General features: G+C 61.2%; 1 protein-coding gene across 2 annotated transcripts in view; it reads right to left on the minus strand.

Moving 5' to 3' along the window:
- Window positions 1-13,081, minus strand: part of ARHGEF16 (Rho guanine nucleotide exchange factor 16) — a 40,175-nt gene extending 27,094 nt beyond the window's left edge. For both annotated transcript variants that reach the window (XM_084220032.1, XM_084220031.1), the window contains exons 1-4: window positions 13,026-13,081; window positions 10,844-11,413; window positions 10,206-10,257; window positions 9,623-9,792 (exon numbers count right to left, since the gene is read on the minus strand). In XM_084220032.1, coding sequence (XP_084076158.1) covers window positions 9,623-9,792; window positions 10,206-10,257; window positions 10,844-11,389 — 768 coding nt within the window. In that variant the 5' untranslated portion in view covers window positions 11,390-11,413; window positions 13,026-13,081. The remainder of the gene's footprint in view (window positions 1-9,622; window positions 9,793-10,205; window positions 10,258-10,843; window positions 11,414-13,025) is intronic.
- Between the last annotated feature and the right edge of the window lie 429 nt (window positions 13,082-13,510).

The raw sequence follows: 13,510 nt of genomic DNA on the forward strand, positions 1-13,510 counted from the left end.
TAACCCTAGGCCGATTGGCTGCCCTGCCTAGGGTTAGGGTTAGGGTTAGGGTTAGGGTTGTGCAAACTAAAAGGCCCAGAGCTCCGGGCACACTGCAGCTGCAAAGGGCATCCCAGGGGCATCGCAAAACTGCCACAACCTGGCCTCCTCGAGGGCTTTCTCCTTGGCACCTGCCCTAACCCTAGGCCGATTGGCTGCCCTGCCTAGGGTTAGGGTTAGGGTTAGGGTTAGGGTTAGGGTTAGGGTTAGGGTTCCGCAAACTAAAAGGCCCAGAGCTCCGGGCACACTGCAGCTGCAAAGGGCATCCCAGGGGCATCGCAAAACTGCCACAACCTGGCCTCCTCGAGGGCTTTCTCCTTGGCACCTGCCCTAACCCTAGGCCGATTGGCTGCCCTGCCTAGGGTTAGGGTTAGGGTTAGGGTTAGGGTTAGGGTTAGGGTTCCGCAAACTAAAAGGCCCAGAGCTCCGGGCACACTGCAGCTGCAAAGGGCATCCCAGGGGCATCGCAAAACTGCCACAACCTGGCCTCCTCGAGGGCTTTCTCCTTGGCACCTGCCCTAACCCTAGGCCGATTGGCTGCCCTGCCTAGGGTTAGGGTTAGGGTTAGGGTTAGGGGTTCCGCAAACTAAAAGGCCCAGAGCTCCGGGCACACTGCAGCTGCAAAGGGCATCCCAGGGGCATCGCAAAACTGCCACAACCTGGCCTCCTGAGGGCTTTCTCCTTGGCACCTGCCCTAACCCTAGGCCGATTGGCTGCCCTGCCTAGGGTTAGGGTTAGGGTTAGGGTTAGGGTTAGGGTTAGGGTTCCGCAAACTAAAAGGCCCAGAGCTCCGGGCACACTGCAGCTGCAAAGGGCATCCCAGGGGCATCGCAAAACTGCCACAACCTGGCCTCCTCGAGGGCTTTCTCCTTGGCACCTGCCCTAACCCTAGGCCGATTGGCTGCCCTGCCTAGGGTTAGGGTTAGGGTTAGGGTTAGGGTTAGGGTTAGGGTTAGGGTTCCGCAAACTAAAAGGCCCAGAGCTCCGGGCACACTGCAGCTGCAAAGGGCATCCCAGGGGCATCGCAAAACTGCCACAACCTGGCCTCCTCGAGGGCTTTCTCCTTGGCACCTGCCCTAACCCTAGGCCGATTGGCTGCCCTGCCTAGGGTTAGGGTTAGGGTTAGGGTTAGGGTTCCGCAAACTAAAAGGCCCAGAGCTCCGGGCACACTGCAGCTGCAAAGGGCATCCCAGGGGCATCGCAAAACTGCCACAACCTGGCCTCCTCGAGGGCTTTCTCCTTGGCACCTGCCCTAACCCTAGGCCGATTGGCTGCCCTGCCTAGGGTTAGGGTTAGGGTTAGGGTTAGGGTTAGGGTTCCGCAAACTAAAAGGCCCAGAGCTCCGGGCACACTGCAGCTGCAAAGGGCATCCCAGGGGCATCGCAAAACTGCCACAACCTGGCCTCCTCGAGAGCTTTCTCCTTGGCACCTGCCCTAACCCTAGGCCGATTGGCTGCCCTGCCTAGGGTTAGGGTTAGGGTTAGGGTTAGGGTTAGGGTTCCGCAAACTAAAAGGCCCAGAGCTCCGGGCACACTGCAGCTGCAAAGGGCATCCCAGGGGCATCGCAAAACTGCCACAACCTGGCCTCCTCGAGGGCTTTCTCCTTGGCACCTGCCCTAACCCTAGGCCGATTGGCTGCCCTGCCTAGGGTTAGGGTTAGGGTTAGGGTTAGGGTTAGGGTTCCGCAAACTAAAAGGCCCAGAGCTCCGGGCACACTGCAGCTGCAAAGGGCATCCCAGGGGCATCGCAAAACTGCCACAACCTGGCCTCCTCGAGGGCTTTCTCCTTGGCACCTGCCCTAACCCTAGGCTGATTGGCTGCCCTGCCTAGGGTTAGGGTTAGGGTTAGGGTTAGGGTTAGGGTTCCGCAAACTAAAAGGCCCAGAGCTCCGGGCACACTGCAGCTGCAAAGGGCATCCCAGGGGCATCGCAAAACTGCCACAACCTGGCCTCCTCGAGGGCTTTCTCCTTGGCACCTGCCCTAACCCTAGGCCGATTGGCTGCCCTGCCTAGGGTTAGGGTTAGGGTTAGGGTTAGGGTTCCGCAAACTAAAAGGCCCAGAGCTCCGGGCACACTGCAGCTGCAAAGGGCATCCCAGGGGCATCGCAAAACTGCCACAACCTGGCCTCCTCGAGGGCTTTCTCCTTGGCACCTGCCCTAACCCTAGGCCGATTGGCTGCCCTGACTAGGGTTAGGGTTAGGGTTAGGGTTAGGGTTCCGCAAACTAAAAGGCCCAGAGCTCCGGGCACACTGCAGCTGCAAAGGGCATCCCAGGGGCATCGCAAAACTGCCACAACCTGGCCTCCTCGAGGGCTTTCTCCTTGGCACCTGCCCTAACCCTAGGCCGATTGGCTGCCCTGCCTAGGGTTAGGGTTAGGGTTAGGGTTAGGGTTCCGCAAACTAAAAGGCCCAGAGCTCCGGGCACACTGCAGCTGCAAAGGGCAACCCAGGGGCATCGCAAAACTGCCACAACCTGGCCTCCTCGAGGGCTTTCTCCTTGGCACCTGCCCTAACCCTAGGCCGATTGGCTGCCCTGCCTAGGGTTAGGGTTAGGGTTCCGCAAACTAAAAGGCCCAGAGCTCCGGGCACACTGCAGCTGCAAAGGGCATCCCAGGGGCATCGCAAAACTGCCACAACCTGGCCTCCTCGAGGGCTTTCTCCTTGGCACCTGCCCTAACCCTAGGCCGATTGGCTGCCCTGCCTAGGGTTAGGGTTAGGGTTAGGGTTAGGGTTAGGGTTAGGGTTAGGGTTCCGCAAACTAAAAGGCCCAGAGCTCCGGGCACACTGCAGCTGCAAAGGGCATCCCAGGGGCATCGCAAAACTGCCACAACCTGGCCTCCTCGAGGGCTTTCTCCTTGGCACCTGCCCTAACCCTAGGCCGATTGGCTGCCCTGCCTAGGGTTAGGGTTAGGGTTAGGGTTAGGGTTAGGGTTAGGGTTAGGGTTAGGGTTCCGCAAACTAAAAGGCCCAGAGCTCCGGGCACACTGCAGCTGCAAAGGGCATCCCAGGGGCATCGCAAAACTGCCACAACCTGGCCTCCTCGAGGGCTTTCTCCTTGGCACCTGCCCTAACCCTAGGCCGATTGGCTGCCCTGCCTAGGGTTAGGGTTAGGGTTAGGGTTAGGGTTAGGGTTAGGGTTCCGCAAACTAAAAGGCCCAGAGCTCCGGGCACACTGCAGCTGCAAAGGGCATCCCAGGGGCATCGCAAAACTGCCACAACCTGGCCTCCTCGAGGGCTTTCTCCTTGGCACCTGCCCTAACCCTAGGCCGATTGGCTGCCCTGCCTAGGGTTAGGGTTAGGGTTAGGGTTAGGGTTCCGCAAACTAAAAGGCCCAGAGCTCCGGGCACACTGCAGCTGCAAAGGGCATCCCAGGGGCATCGCAAAACTGCCACAACCTGGCCTCCTCGAGGGCTTTCTCCTTGGCACCTGCCCTAACCCTAGGCCGATTGGCTGCCCTGCCTAGGGTTAGGGTTAGGGTTAGGGTTAGGGTTAGGGTTCCGCAAACTAAAAGGCCCAGAGCTCCGGGCACACTGCAGCTGCAAAGGGCATCCCAGGGGCATCGCAAAACTGCCACAACCTGGCCTCCTTGAGGGCTTTCTCCTTGGCACCTGCCCTAACCCTAGGCCGATTGGCTGCCCTGCCTAGGGTTAGGGTTAGGGTTAGGGTTAGGGTTAGGGTTCCGCAAACTAAAAGGCCCAGAGCTCCGGGCACACTGCAGCTGCAAAGGGCATCCCAGGGGCATCGCAAAACTGCCACAACCTGGCCTCCTCGAGGGCTTTCTCCTTGGCACCTGCCCTAACCCTAGGCCGATTGGCTGCCCTGCCTAGGGTTAGGGTTAGGGTTAGGGTTAGGGTTAGGGTTCCGCAAACTAAAAGGCCCAGAGCTCCGGGCACACTGCAGCTGCAAAGGGCATCCCAGGGGCATCGCAAAACTGCCACAACCTGGCCTCCTCGAGGGCTTTCTCCTTGGCACCTGCCCTAACCCTAGGCCGATTGGCTGCCCTGCCTAGGGTTAGGGTTAGGGTTAGGGTTAGGGTTAGTGTTAGGGTTAGGGTTCCGCAAACTAAAAGGCCCAGAGCTCCGGGCACACTGCAGCTGCAAAGGGCATCCCAGGGGCATCGCAAAACTGCCACAACCTGGCCTCCTTGTGGGCTTTCTCCTTGGCACCTGCCCTAACCCTAGGCCGATTGGCTGCCCTGCCTAGGGTTAGGGTTAGGGTTAGGGTTAGGGTTAGGGTTAGGGTTAGGGTTCCGCAAACTAAAAGGCCCAGAGCTCCGGGCACACTGCAGCTGCAAAGGGCATCCCAGGGGCATCGCAAAACTGCCACAACCTGGCCTCCTCGAGGGCTTTCTCCTTGGCACCTGCCCTAACCCTAGGCCGATTGGCTGCCCTGCCTAGGGTTAGGGTTAGGGTTAGGGTTAGGGTTAGGGTTCCGCAAACTAAAAGGCCCAGAGCTCCGGGCACACTGCAGCTGCAAAGGGCATCCCAGGGGCATCGCAAAACTGCCACAACCTGGCCTCCTTGTGGGCTTTCTCCTTGGCACCTGCCCTAACCCTAGGCCGATTGGCTGCCCTGCCTAGGGTTAGGGTTAGGGTTAGGGTTAGGGTTAGGGTTCCGCAAACTAAAAGGCCCAGAGCTCCGGGCACACTGCAGCTGCAAAGGGCATCCCAGGGGCATCGCAAAACTGCCACAACCTGGCCTCCTCGAGAGCTTTCTCCTTGGCACCTGCCCTAACCCTAGGCCGATTGGCTGCCCTGCCTAGGGTTAGGGTTAGGGTTAGGGTTAGGGTTAGGGTTCCGCAAACTAAAAGGCCCAGAGCTCCGGGCACACTGCAGCTGCAAAGGGCATCCCAGGGGCATCGCAAAACTGCCACAACCTGGCCTCCTCGAGGGCTTTCTCCTTGGCACCTGCCCTAACCCTAGGCCGATTGGCTGCCCTGCCTAGGGTTAGGGTTAGGGTTAGGGTTAGGGTTAGGGTTCCGCAAACTAAAAGGCCCAGAGCTCCGGGCACACTGCAGCTGCAAAGGGCATCCCAGGGGCATCGCAAAACTGCCACAACCTGGCCTCCTCGAGGGCTTTCTCCTTGGCACCTGCCCTAACCCTAGGCTGATTGGCTGCCCTGCCTAGGGTTAGGGTTAGGGTTAGGGTTAGGGTTAGGGTTCCGCAAACTAAAAGGCCCAGAGCTCCGGGCACACTGCAGCTGCAAAGGGCATCCCAGGGGCATCGCAAAACTGCCACAACCTGGCCTCCTCGAGGGCTTTCTCCTTGGCACCTGCCCTAACCCTAGGCCGATTGGCTGCCCTGCCTAGGGTTAGGGTTAGGGTTAGGGTTAGGGTTCCGCAAACTAAAAGGCCCAGAGCTCCGGGCACACTGCAGCTGCAAAGGGCATCCCAGGGGCATCGCAAAACTGCCACAACCTGGCCTCCTCGAGGGCTTTCTCCTTGGCACCTGCCCTAACCCTAGGCCGATTGGCTGCCCTGACTAGGGTTAGGGTTAGGGTTAGGGTTAGGGTTCCGCAAACTAAAAGGCCCAGAGCTCCGGGCACACTGCAGCTGCAAAGGGCATCCCAGGGGCATCGCAAAACTGCCACAACCTGGCCTCCTCGAGGGCTTTCTCCTTGGCACCTGCCCTAACCCTAGGCCGATTGGCTGCCCTGCCTAGGGTTAGGGTTAGGGTTAGGGTTAGGGTTCCGCAAACTAAAAGGCCCAGAGCTCCGGGCACACTGCAGCTGCAAAGGGCAACCCAGGGGCATCGCAAAACTGCCACAACCTGGCCTCCTCGAGGGCTTTCTCCTTGGCACCTGCCCTAACCCTAGGCCGATTGGCTGCCCTGCCTAGGGTTAGGGTTAGGGTTAGGGTTAGGGTTCCGCAAACTAAAAGGCCCAGAGCTCCGGGCACACTGCAGCTGCAAAGGGCATCCCAGGGGCATCGCAAAACTGCCACAACCTGGCCTCCTCGAGGGCTTTCTCCTTGGCACCTGCCCTAACCCTAGGCCGATTGGCTGCCCTGCCTAGGGTTAGGGTTAGGGTTAGGGTTCCGCAAACTAAAAGGCCCAGAGCTCCGGGCACACTGCAGCTGCAAAGGGCATCCCAGGGGCATCGCAAAACTGCCACAACCTGGCCTCCTCGAGGGCTTTCTCCTTGGCACCTGCCCTAACCCTAGGCCGATTGGCTGCCCTGCCTAGGGTTAGGGTTAGGGTTAGGGTTAGGGTTAGGGTTAGGGTTCCGCAAACTAAAAGGCCCAGAGCTCCGGGCACACTGCAGCTGCAAAGGGCATCCCAGGGGCATCGCAAAACTGCCACAACCTGGCCTCCTCGAGGGCTTTCTCCTTGGCACCTGCCCTAACCCTAGGCCGATTGGCTGCCCTGCCTAGGGTTAGGGTTAGGGTTAGGGTTAGGGTTAGGGTTAGGGTTCCGCAAACTAAAAGGCCCAGAGCTCCGGGCACACTGCAGCTGCAAAGGGCATCCCAGGGGCATCGCAAAACTGCCACAACCTGGCCTCCTCGAGGGCTTTCTCCTTGGCACCTGCCCTAACCCTAGGCCGATTGGCTGCCCTGCCTAGGGTTAGGGTTAGGGTTAGGGTTAGGGTTCCGCAAACTAAAAGGCCCAGAGCTCCGGGCACACTGCAGCTGCAAAGGGCATCCCAGGGGCATCGCAAAACTGCCACAACCTGGCCTCCTCGAGGGCTTTCTCCTTGGCACCTGCCCTAACCCTAGGCCGATTGGCTGCCCTGCCTAGGGTTAGGGTTAGGGTTAGGGTTAGTGTTAGGGTTAGGGTTCCGCAAACTAAAAGGCCCAGAGCTCCGGGCACACTGCAGCTGCAAAGGGCATCCCAGGGGCATCGCAAAACTGCCACAACCTGGCCTCCTCGAGGGCTTTCTCCTTGGCACCTGCCCTAACCCTAGGCCGATTGGCTGCCCTGCCTAGGGTTAGGGTTAGGGTTAGGCTTAGGGTTCCGCAAACTAAAAGGCCCAGAGCTCCGGGCACACTGCAGCTGCAAAGGGCATCCCAGGGGCATCGCAAAACTGCCACAACCTGGCCTCCTCGAGAGCTTTCTCCTTGGCACCTGCCCTAACCCTAGGCCGATTGGCTGCCCTGCCTAGGGTTAGGGTCAGGGTTAGGGTTAGGGTTCCGCAAACTAAAAGGCCCAGAGCTCCGGGCACACTGCAGCTGCAAAGGGCATCCCAGGGGCATCGCAAAACTGCCACAACCTGGCCTCCTCGAGGGCTTTCTCCTTGGCACCTGCCCTAACCCTAGGCCGATTGGCTGCCCTGACTAGGGTTAGGGTTAGGGTTAGGGTTAGGGTTAGGGTTCCGCAAACTAAAAGGCCCAGAGCTCCGGGCACACTGCAGCTGCAAAGGGCATCCCAGGGGCATCGCAAAACTGCCACAACCTGGCCTCCTCGAGGGCTTTCTCCTTGGCACTTGCCCTAACCCTAGGCCGATTGGCTGCCCTGCCTAGGGTTAGGGTTAGGGTTAGGGTTAGGGTTCCGCAAACTAAAAGGCCCAGAGCTCCGGGCACACTGCAGCTGCAAAGGGCATCCCAGGGGCATCGCAAAACTGCCACAACCTGGCCTCCTCGAGGGCTTTCTCCTTGGCACCTGCCCTAACCCTAGGCCGATTGGCTGCCCTGCCTAGGGTTAGGGTTAGGGTTAGGGTTAGGGTTCCGCAAACTAAAAGGCCCAGAGCTCCGGGCACACTGCAGCTGCAAAGGGCATCCCAGGGGCATCGCAAAACTGCCACAACCTGGCCTCCTCGAGGGCTTTCTCCTTGGCACCTGCCCTAACCCTAGGCCGATTGGCTGCCCTGCCTAGGGTTAGGGTTAGGGTTAGGGTTCCGCAAACTAAAAGGCCCAGAGCTCCGGGCACACTGCAGCTGCAAAGGGCATCCCAGGGGCATCGCAAAACTGCCACAACCTGGCCTCCTCGAGGGCTTTCTCCTTGGCACCTGCCCTAACCCTAGGCCGATTGGCTGCCCTGCCTAGGGTTAGGGTTAGGGTTAGGGTTCCGCAAACTAAAAGGCCCAGAGCTCCGGGCACACTGCAGCTGCAAAGGGCATCCCAGGGGCATCGCAAAACTGCCACAACCTGGCCTCCTCGAGGGCTTTCTCCTTGGCACCTGCCCTAACCCTAGGCCGATTGGCTGCCCTGCCTAGGGTTAGGGTTAGGGTTAGGGTTAGGGTTCCGCAAACTAAAAGGCCCAGAGCTCCGGGCACACTGCAGCTGCAAAGGGCATCCCAGGGGCATCGCAAAACTGCCACAACCTGGCCTCCTCGAGGGCTTTCTCCTTGGCACCTGCCCTAACCCTAGGCCGATTGGCTGCCCTGCCTAGGGTTAGGGTTAGGGTTAGGGTTAGGGTTAGGGTTCCGCAAACTAAAAGGCCCAGAGCTCCGGGCACACTGCAGCTGCAAAGGGCATCCCAGGGGCATCGCAAAACTGCCACAACCTGGCCTCCTCGAGGGCTTTCTCCTTGGCACCTGCCCTAACCCTAGGCCGATTGGCTGCCCTGCCTAGGGTTAGGGTTAGGGTTAGGGTTAGGGTTAGGGTTCCGCAAACTAAAAGGCCCAGAGCTCCGGGCACACTGCAGCTGCAAAGGGCATCCCAGGGGCATCGCAAAACTGCCACAACCTGGCCTCCTCGAGGGCTTTCTCCTTGGCACCTGCCCTAACCCTAGGCCGATTGGCTGCCCTGCCTAGGGTTAGGGTTAGGGTTAGGGTTAGGGTTAGGGTTCCGCAAACTAAAAGGCCCAGAGCTGCGGGCACACTGCAGCTGCAAAGGGCATCCCAGGGGCATCGCAAAACTGCCACAACCTGGCCTCCTCGAGGGCTTTCTCCTTGGCACCTGCCCTAACCCTAGGCCGATTGGCTGCCCTGCCTAGGGTTAGGGTTAGGGTTAGGGTTAGGGTTCCGCAAACTAAAAGGCCCAGAGCTCCGGGCACACTGCAGCTGCAAAGGGCATCCCAGGGGCATCGCAAAACTGCCACAACCTGGCCTCCTCGAGGGCTTTCTCCTTGGCACCTGCCCTAACCCTAGGCCGATTGGCTGCCCTGACTAGGGTTAGGGTTAGGGTTAGGGTTAGGGTTCCGCAAACTAAAAGGCCCAGAGCTCCGGGCACACTGCAGCTGCAAAGGGCATCCCAGGGGCATCGCAAAACTGCCACAACCTGGCCTCCTCGAGGGCTTTCTCCTTGGCACCTGCCCTAACCCTAGGCCGATTGGCTGCCCTGCCTAGGGTTAGGGTTAGGGTTACGCCTGGGGCTTCGGGTTCCGCAAACTAAAAGGCCCAGAGCTCCGGGCACACTGCAGCATCACCTGCAGCATCACCTGCAGCATCACCCCGGCCCCCCAGCCCCCAGCAGCTGCTGCCATTCCCTGGATGAAGATTACTCTCCCCAAAGCCCACAGGGAAAGCCCAGCAAGGAGCACCTGCCTTCCCTCAGCGGTGGGTGAAGGCCAACCACAGCAGCACCACCCGCACCAGCAGCTCTGGGCAGACCCTGTGTGTCCCCGGCAGCCCACAACAGCCCAGTGCAAGTACTAATGATGTGGAATTATCCCCTCAGAGCTCTCAGACCCCCCAGGCTGCTGCCCCTACCTCTGGGAGCTGGCTCCAGGTCACCTGGGCCGGGCGGTAGCTCTGCACCACGATAGCAGCGCCCAGAGGAGATGGCTCCTCCGGCAGGGCCTCCTCCAGCAAGTCGTCGTCTGACTCATGGCTCACAGAGTTCAGGCCTCTCTCACGGATCTCCTGATACAGCTGGGGCTCTGCAGAGGACAAGACACGAGGTCAGCACAGCGCAGCAGCCTCTCCCAGCTCATGGCTTCTCTTCCCACCACGGCTGCCTTGCCCTGTTGGCCACGAGCCACAAGTTCCGGGCCAAAACCTCCCTGATGAGGTTGGACTTTGCACTGCACCGATTACCCAGCGGCTCCTGCTCCCAGCAGCCTCCCACAGCTCTCCCATTTTCCCTGGGAGCCATCCATCTGTGGGCAGGGCAGCAACTGGAGCGTTTTCAGCCCCAGGAATGGGAAAGCAGGGCAGCAATGCTGCTGTTGCTCTGGGGCAGCAAAGACAAAAGCCATGGCCCCGGGCCATGGGCAGGGAGCAGCACAGTGGGGAAAGCCTCGAAGGGATTTGCTTGGCTGAGGCACAGGGGACAGGGGACAGGAGCACTCACGGTCCTTGAACGAGCCACCACGCTTCTGCACCCGCTTCCGCCCGAGGGTTTTCTGCAAGGGCAAGAGGAGAGCCTGCTGTAGTTACCACACTTCTGAGGCCCTGGGAAAGCTCCTTCAGGAAAAGGGGGAGTTACCTGTGCCAGTTGGCCCACACCTCCCTGTTCTTTCAGCCTGCCTTTTGTGTGGGCTCTGTTTGCCTTACCCAGGTGACTCAGCTTTCACCTCCCATATAACCAGGGTCACGCTCAGAGCTGTTCTGTACTTGCACTGCTGCTGTCAAATCTCTCTCACACCTGGACTTTGCCTGCTCTGGAGTCTCCCTTTCCCCAGACGTGCTTCACCCATGTTTGTGTACGACTGGAGCCGCTCTCCCGGCCAGCCCCACCCTGCAAACATCCCGCAGCCGCCTGCCAAGCGTCCAGCTCCACTCCCCATGAAAACCATGTCAGCTATTCCCGGCCTCTCCAGGGACCTGCAGCATCTGCTGGTGACATGGAGCTTCCCAAGGCACCAGTCCTGACACCAGGCTGAGCAAACCAACTCCAGAACTGACTGCAGCTGTGGGCCCTGAAGCTCCTCCGTCACCACCTGGACCCCATCCCTGCCCGACAGGGGTGACAGCGGGGGCTGAACCCACCTTGCTCCTGCCGGGGCTGCGGTCAGGCAGGGCGCTGCCATCCTCAGACACGGGTTTCAGTGATGGTGGGGCCTTGCCTGGCTCCAGCTCAGCCCCCGGCCCCTTCATGGCCGCGCGGTAGGACATGTTCCTCAGGTTGCGCTTGAGGGCCCCTCCGCCATCATCCTCATCCTCCCCCTCTGGCGCCAGGATGGGGACGGCCGCCCGCTTCGGGTCAGGGCTCAGGGGTTCCCGGCTCGCCCCGAAGCTCTGGGGCCGGGAGGGGCTGTTCTTGGGCTTGGAGGAGACGGCCAAGCTTTTGGGGATGAGCTGCTGCGTTCCCACCTTCAGCGCGGCGGGGCTGTGCGTGCTGAGGACGATGCGACGGGGCTCGACCAAGGTGGGGGAGCCCAGGGGTGACAGCGGGGTGGCACTGGGAGCTGTGGTGGGGCTGCGCTTCCCAGGGACACACGTCGGGCTGGGGGGCTCCGGCCGCACTGGGTGGCATCGGTACTCCAGGAGCAGGGTCTTGTCATCCACAGAGGTAGCAGAGGAGCCCCGAGACATGGCGATGGCCGGGAGAGCAGCAAGCTGAGGAGGACAGACAGACAGGGGGCTGAACACCTCCCAGTAAGGCAGCAGGAATTTACACTAAGCCACAGGAACCTTGGGACAGCAGAGGACACGGCCTCCACCTCCCCAGGGTGCTCCTCAGGCAGGACCTGTATGGACACACTGGGGATGCTGTCAGCACCCCGCTCCTTGTGGGGCCACCCATGTGCCAGGGCCGGGCTGGGGGCTCCAGGACATGGTCAGGAACCAGGAACAGCCAGGCTCAGGAGCAGCCAGGACATGGGAGCAGCCAGGCCATGGAGCAGCCAGGATCAGGAGCAGGCAGGCCATGGAGCAGCCAGGCCATGGAGCAGCCTGGCCATGGAGCAGCCTGGCCACGGAGCAGCCTGGCCACGGAGCAGCCTGGCCACGGAGCAGCCTGGCCACGGAGCAGCCTGGCCATGGAGCAGGCACAGGGCAGGCTCAGACCTGAGCCAGGCAGGCCTGGAGCCTCCCCAAGCCCTGCTGCTGCCACACCTCCATGTCCCCTCATTCCCCTTTGGGGCGCTGCCAGCCACCACAGCCAGTCTGCACCCTCCTGAATGCCACCTCCCCCGGGCTGTGGAATCCCTGGCTGTGAACCCTGCGCTCCTCCAAGCTTGTACCTGCCCCAAACCACTCTGCCCACAGAAACACCTGCCCCACTCCCTGGGGCTTCCCAGGTGGGGTTAAGATCACTCATCCCCTCCTGTGGCACACACAGAGCCCTGCACTTACAGAACTCTGCCCCTACAGAACAGACAGAGCGTTTTATGCCCTCTGCCTATTACATAACTTCAGGAGAAATTATGGTTTAGCTGTCCTCAACTGAGATCCCATTGTGTGCCAGTGCCATCTCCAAGCTGTTCCCTTTCAAAGACCAGGAAACAAACCAAGGCTGGAACGTGCTTTTCCCTGCATGAATGACTGGCAGGAGGACAGCACAGACCCATCAACAACAGCTCGTTTGACAGAGATGCTGCTCATTCCACTGTCCTCGGATGAGGGACACATGCTCTGTGTCCAGAGGTCTGCCAAGTGTCCCTCGGACGAGCAAAGCGCCACATTCCGCTCTTAACCCCATCCTGCCCGAGGACGAAGCTTATCCTAAGCCCTGGCGGCAATAAACAAGCCCGAACCCAGAGGGTCTGGGGGCCGCAGAATGCACAGCTCTCGGTGCTGGGGCGGAGGGAAGCTCGGTGGCCACACAGGGCATCGATCACCGTGTCACCGCCCGCGGTGGCACACGGGCACAGGCTCCGTAACCCGGTACCAGGGCTGCGGCGCCGGGGGCAGGGCGGCATACAGCCCTGGGAAGCACCCAAACCCCTCTGCCACGGATCCAACCACCCCTCGGCACCGCTGAGACCCTCGGGGACAGCGGGGACAGAGCGCAGGAGGACGAGCCCGGCTGCGCCCCGCGCAGGGGCGGCACAGCCGCTCCCCGCCGTCCCCTCCCCGGAAGGCGCTCGGTATCCGCTCGCTCGGGGCCGCCGCCCGCACGGCTGCCCGGGAGCCCCGGTGCCGGTCCCGATGGCGGTGCCGGTCCCTCCCCGGGCTCCCCGGTCCCTCCGCAGCGCCCCCGGCCCGACCCCGCCGCGCCCGCACCTACCCGCGCCCCTCGGAGCCAGCGCGGCGGCGGCGGCGGCGGCGGGGATGGGAGGGACGGGAGGGATGGGAGGGACCGGGGCGGGACCGGGGCGGTACCGGGGCGGTACCGGGGGAGGAGCCGGTCCGGCCCCCGAGACCGTGCCGGGACGGAGGCGTGCGGTGTGCCGCGCATCCCGGCTCCGAGCAGCGCTCTGCTCCCGCCCCGGGTGAAAAATTAATTAAGCGTGTCTAGGAAAAGCGTTTTGCTGCTTTTTGATGAGTGCTCGTCAGGTGTGTGCGGCCCTGGAGTCTCGGCATTCTCCGTCCCCTAAAGCCGCCTCTGCTTCCCGGGGGTGAAAAATTAATTAAGCGTCTCTAGGAAGAGCGTTTTGCTGCTTTTTTGATGAGTGTTCATCAGGTGTGTGCGCCCCTGGAGTCTCGGCATTCCCCATCCCCTAAAGCCGCCTCTGCAAGGTCGCGGAGGGCGGGGGGATTATTCGGTGTCGC

Source organism: Fringilla coelebs, assembly GCF_963513975.1.
Source record: "Fringilla coelebs genome assembly, chromosome: 22".
NCBI lineage: Eukaryota > Metazoa > Chordata > Aves > Passeriformes > Fringillidae > Fringilla > Fringilla coelebs.